Source organism: Hyperolius riggenbachi, chromosome 1 (assembly GCF_040937935.1).
Source record: "Hyperolius riggenbachi isolate aHypRig1 chromosome 1, aHypRig1.pri, whole genome shotgun sequence".
NCBI lineage: Eukaryota > Metazoa > Chordata > Amphibia > Anura > Hyperoliidae > Hyperolius > Hyperolius riggenbachi.
In genome coordinates this window covers 383,080,682-383,087,974 of record NC_090646.1, presented here as the reverse complement: position 1 = coordinate 383,087,974, position 7,293 = coordinate 383,080,682, and the positions used below count along the sequence as shown (strand labels likewise).

Genomic DNA, 7,293 nt, shown 5'->3' with positions numbered 1-7,293 from the left:
TACGGAAGGGGTTTGACAATACAGAAGATACTTCCAAGAATCTTCGAGGGTATACATCTATGTATTATGTTAAAATGTGTAGTACAGTGTGGCATTTAAACTTTGACCTCTCTGCCATGCAGTAACATCTATATATGCTTTTACGCAGTACTGACAAAGTAGATTGCATATGCAAATTCACAATTATTTTGTAAGATATGACAATCATTTTCTTAAGAAATACTTTATTTGGCCCAGGATTTCAGCACAATTAAATGAAATCTAAAACAATCTAGAGTTTGTTTGCACAATATTACAGCATACTTCATTGTAATACAGACTCTAGCAAACACATTTTTCTTGTGGTCCCAAGACATTTCCTCTGAAAACACAGTAAGAGCAAAATAACAAAAAGAAATAAAAAATACACACACAATAACAGTTGGGCATTTAAGACTACTGTGAACTGTATCCATGTGGAAGGAAGGTTGCCACGACAAGTACATTTTATTCCTGCATTCATTTATAAAGGACTCTTAAGACTCTGGTAAAAAGAATCACAATAGTTGAAGGAGGAACACATTAACAAAAGAGGGGTAAAGTAAAAATAGAAATGACCATGGAATGTAATGGGTTTTAAACCACTGCACTTGTACCGGTGATCTGGAGAAAGCAGCATTTAAAGCAGTGGTACAAACTGAATTATTGTAAAATGTCAGACACCTTAGTGGGGTAGTGGAACAAGGATGTCAACATAGTTGATTGGGAAGAAGCCTGACTGGCCATGAAGCATCCCTTCATACCAGTTTTCATCAATCTGATTGGTGAGAGTTATGATATCACCCTCTTTGAAGCCAAGCTCTCCTTCATTTTCTGGATCAAAGTCATAGAGGGCCCGGCAACATGGCTGATCCATGGGAGCTCCTGCAATTAATAAAAAGGTTAATTTATTAATTATGCCCAAAAATCACACTTCAAATACATTTCATAAACACCATACTCTTTAGGCCCAGTTCAGACATTTCTCAAGGGTTAACAAACCTAGTTTTAAAAACTCTTCAAGTGGACCTGAATTCTTGTACCGGACAGAAGGAAAAGAAGGACAGAAGGAGTTGAATTTACCTAGGGCTTCCAATGGTCCCCTGCAGACGTCCTGTGCCCGCGCAGCCACTCACCGATGCTCCAGTCCCCACCTCTGGTTCACTTTCTGGAATTTTGACTTTAAAGTCGGAAAACCACAATATGTCTGCTTCAATGAAAGCAGGAAGTAGAAACAGTGCAGATTTATTTCAGGAGTTGTAACAAAAATGTTTTTCTTTAAAGGTTATTATGCTGTTCTTTTAGATCAGAGAGGACATTCTTAGTTCAGGTCTGATTTAATGTAGGATTAAACTCTATACATGATGAATAAGAATAATAAAAATTGTGGTGTCTTAACTACTTAAGGACTGCAGTCATAAAACCTCTTAAGGACCAGACACTTTTTCCATTCAGACCACTGCAGCTTTAACGGTTTATTGCTCGGTCATGCTACCTACCACCTAAATGAATTTTACCTCCTTTTCGTGTCCCTAATACAGCTTGCTTTTGGTGCTATTTGATTGCTGCTGTGATTTTTAGTTTTTATTATATTCATCAAAAAAAGACATTAATTTTGCCAAAAAAAAAGGATTTTTTTTACTTTCTGTGCTGACATTTTTCAAATAAAGTAAAATTTCTATATACATCTTTGTCCAAATTTATTGTGCTAAATGTCTTTGATAAAAAAAAAATCCAATAAGTGTATATTTATTGGTTTGGGTAAAAGTTATAGCGTTTACAAACTATGGTGCAAAAAGTGAATTTTCCCATTTTGAAGCATCTCTGACTTTTCTGAGCACCTGTCAGGTTTCATGAGGTGCTAGAATTCCAGGATAGTATAAATACCCCCCAAATGACCCCATTTTGGAAAGAAGACATCCCAAAGTATTCACTAAGAGGCATGGCGAGTTCATAGAAGATTTTATTTTTTGTCACACGTTAGCGGAAAATGACACTTTGTGAGAAAAAAAAAGTAAACAAAAGTTTCCATTTCTGCTAACTTGTGACAAAAAAAAAAAAAAAAAAAAATGAAATCTGCTTGGGTGCAGACAGGGAGGGCTGCAGCCTGCCCTGGTGGTCCCTCGATCACGGGGACCACTAGGGCAGGAGGCAGCCTGTATAATACACTTTGTATACATTACAACGTGTATTATACACTTTGTAGCGGCGATCGCAGGGTTAACAACCCGCCGGCACTTCCGATAGGCTGGCAATTGAAGTCGTGGGTGGGCGGAGCCTATTGCCGGCGGATGCGCGCGCATTACAGTGCGCGATTCCCCGCCAGATCGATTCCCAGGAGCCGATGCCCATCGCCGTTATGTGGTCCTGGGCATGCCACTTTACCAACGCCCATAGGTAGTGGGCGGTCAGCAAGTGGTTAAGCCTGGCACCATGGTAAATACTTTTCTGCATATTCATACTGGGTGTGCATCAATCTTGAGCTCACTTCTGCATGAAGAATGCAATCGCTCCAAAATTCGCAATCTCTGAAAGCACTACTTATTCTTTCTAAGCTTCGGAAACAAGGCACTGCCTGTTCAAACAGGTATTCTCCTGACTGCGTAATAATTATTTATTGGGGGGGGGTGATTTACGTACATTTTAATAAATGCAGAATTAATTTGTATTATTTGAAGATCAGAGTTTATTCCCGGTTTAAAACCCTCTCCAGTAAAACCCCCATTCATTGTAGTGAGCCAGTACAGACAAGAGGCATTTTAGAGATTTCCCTTCATCCAAGTATTCTATCTATGGACACCTTTGGAGTCAGAACATCCTGTATGTCTTCTGGTTTTGAGCTATCGGTATCGATGATGAAGCATCATAGTGTAAGTAGCGTTTACTTTTGCAAATAGGAAAGCAGAGGTATCCTCGATACTCCACTTACATCTAGCACCCTTTAAGGAAAAGGTAATTAATGTGTGCTAATGTTTTATAAACATTGTTTCTGTGCTTGATCTGCAATTGCAGGGAAATATATGCTCAAGCAAGACACGATTCTGCTTCCTAGTTGTGTCATATCTCGTATCCTAACTGTGAGCCTTCTCTGTGGGTAGCCCGCCCATCTTGCAATACTGGAGTCTCAAGTGCAGTTACATGCCAGGACAATACTTGCAGCTCATATGTTTGCATGGATTATTCCAAGTGTGCTGGTCTCCCCACAGAGCCATACTGATATGTTAAATGGCTTTGCCACAGAACTGTTCCTAGAATATGGTGGGGAGAGAATTAGGGCTCATACACACATCAGACCATAGTCTCTGGAAAATGAAAGATCACAGACCAATTTTACCCCCTTCCATGTAGTATGAGAGCCATACTCTACACAGTCTATTCTATGGAGCTGAATTCCACATCAGACAGAAATCTTTGCAAGATGCTGCACACAAAGATGCTGTAGACATTCAAAAGATCAGTATCTGCAAAAGATCTGTTCCTGCAAAAGATTCGTTCCTGCAAAATGCATTCATAGTCTATGATATCTGCAGATCATCATACACACCTTGTTTAACAGACATTCATCTGCAGATCAGATCCACCAGAATGGATTTTCAGATCTGCAGAGGATTGTCTGATCTGCAGATGAATGTCAGTTAAACAAGGTGTGTATGATGATCTGCAGATCGCATAGACTATAAATGCATTTTGCAGGAACGGATCGTTGGCAGGAACAGATCTTTTGCAGATACTGATCGTTTGTGTCTGTACAGCATCTGTGTGTGCAGCAAGACTGTGAAGGTATGGCTCTCATACTACATAAAGGGTGGTAAGATTGGTCTGTGATCTTTCATTTTCCAAAGACTATAGTCTGATGTGTGTATGAGCCTTTAGTGAGGGATGTGAATTGTGCAATTTATTCTTTAGAGAGCTGTGGAAAATCTATCAGTGCTATGTAAATCTATGATGATAATCCTACTTGTCAGGGTTTGCATGACTAATGACAGACTCCACACCATACCAGTAGTCTGCTCATGTCAAATGTCCACAATGCTTTCATTAGGCACAAAGCGTGGGCCTTGCATTATTTTTAGCCAAGGAACAAAATTACTTTTTAACTTAAAATTAATGTAATTTGGTAATGGCTGTATCTGCCCTAAAGACAGACTAATTTCAGCAAGTAAAATGGATTATAAGTATTTCTTCAAATATTTCTAAGTTGCATCTCTGTTTTACCACAGAGCTTCTAATTCATTATGTATGCACGACTGCACAGCTATACGCAGCCTTTTGAATCCGCCTGACACTGACACTGTCCTGTGAAGCAGGAAAGCTGGCTTGGTATCAAAATCTACAAAGCGTGACAGGCCAGGGCCTTTGGGTTAGCACTGAATATTAAACAAAATATGGAACAAAGTTGATTTCATGAACATTTTTTGACTTTTGTGCATAACATATAAAAAAAATTAGTTCTTAATTAAGAATAGTTAGCAATTTATTTAATCTTTAAAGAACTGTTGCGAAAAACTTAAAATTTACAACACATTCAAATAAGAAGTACATTTCTCCCAGAATAAAATGAGCCATAAATTACTTTCCTCCTATTTTGCTGTCACTTACAGTAAGTAGTAGATTTTGGACTAGCCCATCTTCCCATAGGGGGGTTCTCTTTAAAAGCACTTCGTACCCATAGGGGGGTTCTCTTTAAAAGCACTTCGTGAATGGCAGTTGCTCTGTCCAACTGCCAAAATAGTGTGCGACGAGCAGGGAGGCTGGCCAGCATCTTTGTACTAATCATTTTCAGGGAATGACTTTATTAAGAATAAAGGCCATGCTGAGAATCCCCCATGAAAAGATGGACTAGCCCCAAATCTGTCGATAATGTCAGATTTCTACTACTTACTGTAAGTGACAGCAACATAGAAGAAAAGTAATTTATGGCTCATTTTACTCTGGGAAAAATGTACTACTTATTTGTATGCATTTTAAATTAAGATTTTCACAACAGTTCCTCTTTAAGGAATTGGGCATGTTGGAAATTTCAGACCAACTTTATCAAGACTTGTATGGCGTGTGATGGATTGTCAATTTCTTTATGTACACTTCCAATCAATTTTTTTCTGAGCTTTCAATTATTTTGTTCATGATTACGGAAAAATTTAATATAGGTGTGTATTGGTCAGACTTTTGAATTGTTACAGTCAGAAAAATAGATTGCTATTCTTAAGTTGAACAGATATTTCAAAAATTGTATGGTGTGCGGCCACCTTAACACTAGCCTCCTCTCCTAATGCTAAACACTAACCCCCCTTCTATTGTAACTACTATCTGTAGTAAAAGCTGTTTGTAGTACCGTATATACTCGCAAGCAAGCCGAATTTTGGACCCACAAAAAGTGAGTCAAAAGTTGGGGGGTCGGCTTGCTTTGCGAGTGAGGTGCCTGTCCCCCGCTCCCCCTGCCCTCTCCCACCCGCTCCCCCCGCGGCCGCTGCTATTACCTTAGCTCCGCGGCTTCCTATTCCCGGTCCTGCTCGTAATTAAACAGCAGCTCGCCCCACAGTGGCTGCTGCGTGATGACGGAGGAAGTGCAGAGAGAGGTTCCCATAGTAACCAGGAAGCCGCTCTCTGCGACTTCCTTCGTCATCACGCAGCAGCCACCGTGGGGCAGAGCTGCTGTTAAGAGCAGGGCAGGGGAATAGGAAGCCGCGGAGCTAAGGTAATAGCAGCGGCCGTGGGGGGAGCGAGGGGGGGTGGGGGAGGCCTTAAACTCGCTATCCTGGGCACTATACTAGCTATCCTAGGCACGATACTAGCTATCCTGGGCACTATACTAGCTATCCTGGGCACGATACTAGCTATCCTGGGCACGATACTAGCTATCCTGGGCACTATACTAGCTATCCTGGGCACTATACTAGCTATCCTGGGCACGATACTAGCTATACTGTGGCACTATACTAGCTATACTGAGCACGATACTAGCTATCCTGGGCACTATACTAGCTATCCTGGGCACTATACTAGCTATCCTAGACACGATACTAGCTATCCTGGGCACGATACTAGCTATCCTGGGCACTATACTAGCTATCCTAGACACGATACTAGCTATCCTGGGCACTATACTAGCTATCCTGGGCACGATACTAGCTATCCTGGGCACTATACTAGCTGTACTGGGCACTATACTAGCTATCCTGGGCACGATACTAGCTATCCTGGGCACTATACTAGCTATCCTAGACACGATACTAGCTATCCTGGGCACTATACTAGCTATCCTGGGCACTATACTAGCTATCCTAGACACGATACTAGCTATCCTGGGCACTATACTAGCTATCCTGGGCACTATACTAGCTATCCTGGGCACTATACTAGCTATCCTGGGCACTATACTAGCTATCCTGGGCACGATACTAGCTATCCTGGGCACTATACTAGCTATCCTGGGCACTATACTAGCTATCCTGGGTACTATACTAGCTATCCTGGGCACTATACTAGCTATCCTAGACACGATACTAGCTATCCTGGGCACTATACTAGCTATCCTGGTCACTATACTAGCTATCCTGGTCACTATACTAGCTATCCTGGTCACTATACTAGCTATCCTGGTCACTATACTAGCTATCCTGGGCACTTTACTAACTTACTGAGGCACTACCTTCCCATACTGGGCACTATACTAGCTATACTGGGACACACTGGGGGGGATCATGCGGCCAGCATTTCCTACCCCCGGCTTATATGAGGGTCAATCATTTTTTCCTGTTTTTTCAGGCAAACGTTGGGGGGGCGGCTTATATGCGGGTCGGCTTGCTTGCGAGTATATACGGTAAGTAAAAATGCAGTAGCCGATAAGCTTCTGATTGTCGAAGGGATGCTAAACCATAAGCTGATCAGGAAGTGATAGCCAATTCGCTAGTATCAGGAGCTCAACTTTTGGGATGTGGGCAAAAACTGAATGGCCCAGAGAAAACCCACACAAATACAGGGTGAACTTACTAACTCTGTGCACATAATGTCCTGGCTAAGATTCAGATCTGAAACTCTAGCACTGTAAAGCCCCATACAGACGCTCAACAGCGGCCTTTTATGCAGCACAACTGATGAACAACTTTTGTTGCGAAACAGCTAAAGCTTGTCATTGTTCAAAAAGCTGATAAGACTGATAAGCCGTCAATCCAACTGTTGCATGTGTATGGGGCTTGAGGAATGAGTGCTATGCACTTGGCTACTATGCTGCTCATATACCAGCAGGCCTTATTTGTTCTTTTTTTTCATGCAAGA

At 41.5% G+C, this 7,293-nt stretch overlaps 1 protein-coding gene across 1 annotated transcript in view; it reads right to left on the bottom strand.

The window, feature by feature from the left end:
- Window positions 1-207: 207 nt before the first annotated feature.
- SH3GL2 (SH3 domain containing GRB2 like 2, endophilin A1) overlaps window positions 208-7,293 on the bottom strand; it is a 202,811-nt gene continuing 195,725 nt past the window's right edge. Inside the window, exon 9 of the mRNA XM_068234382.1 lies at window positions 208-903. Within this exon, the coding sequence (XP_068090483.1) occupies window positions 704-903 (200 nt within the window). The 3' untranslated portion in view covers window positions 208-703. The remainder of the gene's footprint in view (window positions 904-7,293) is intronic.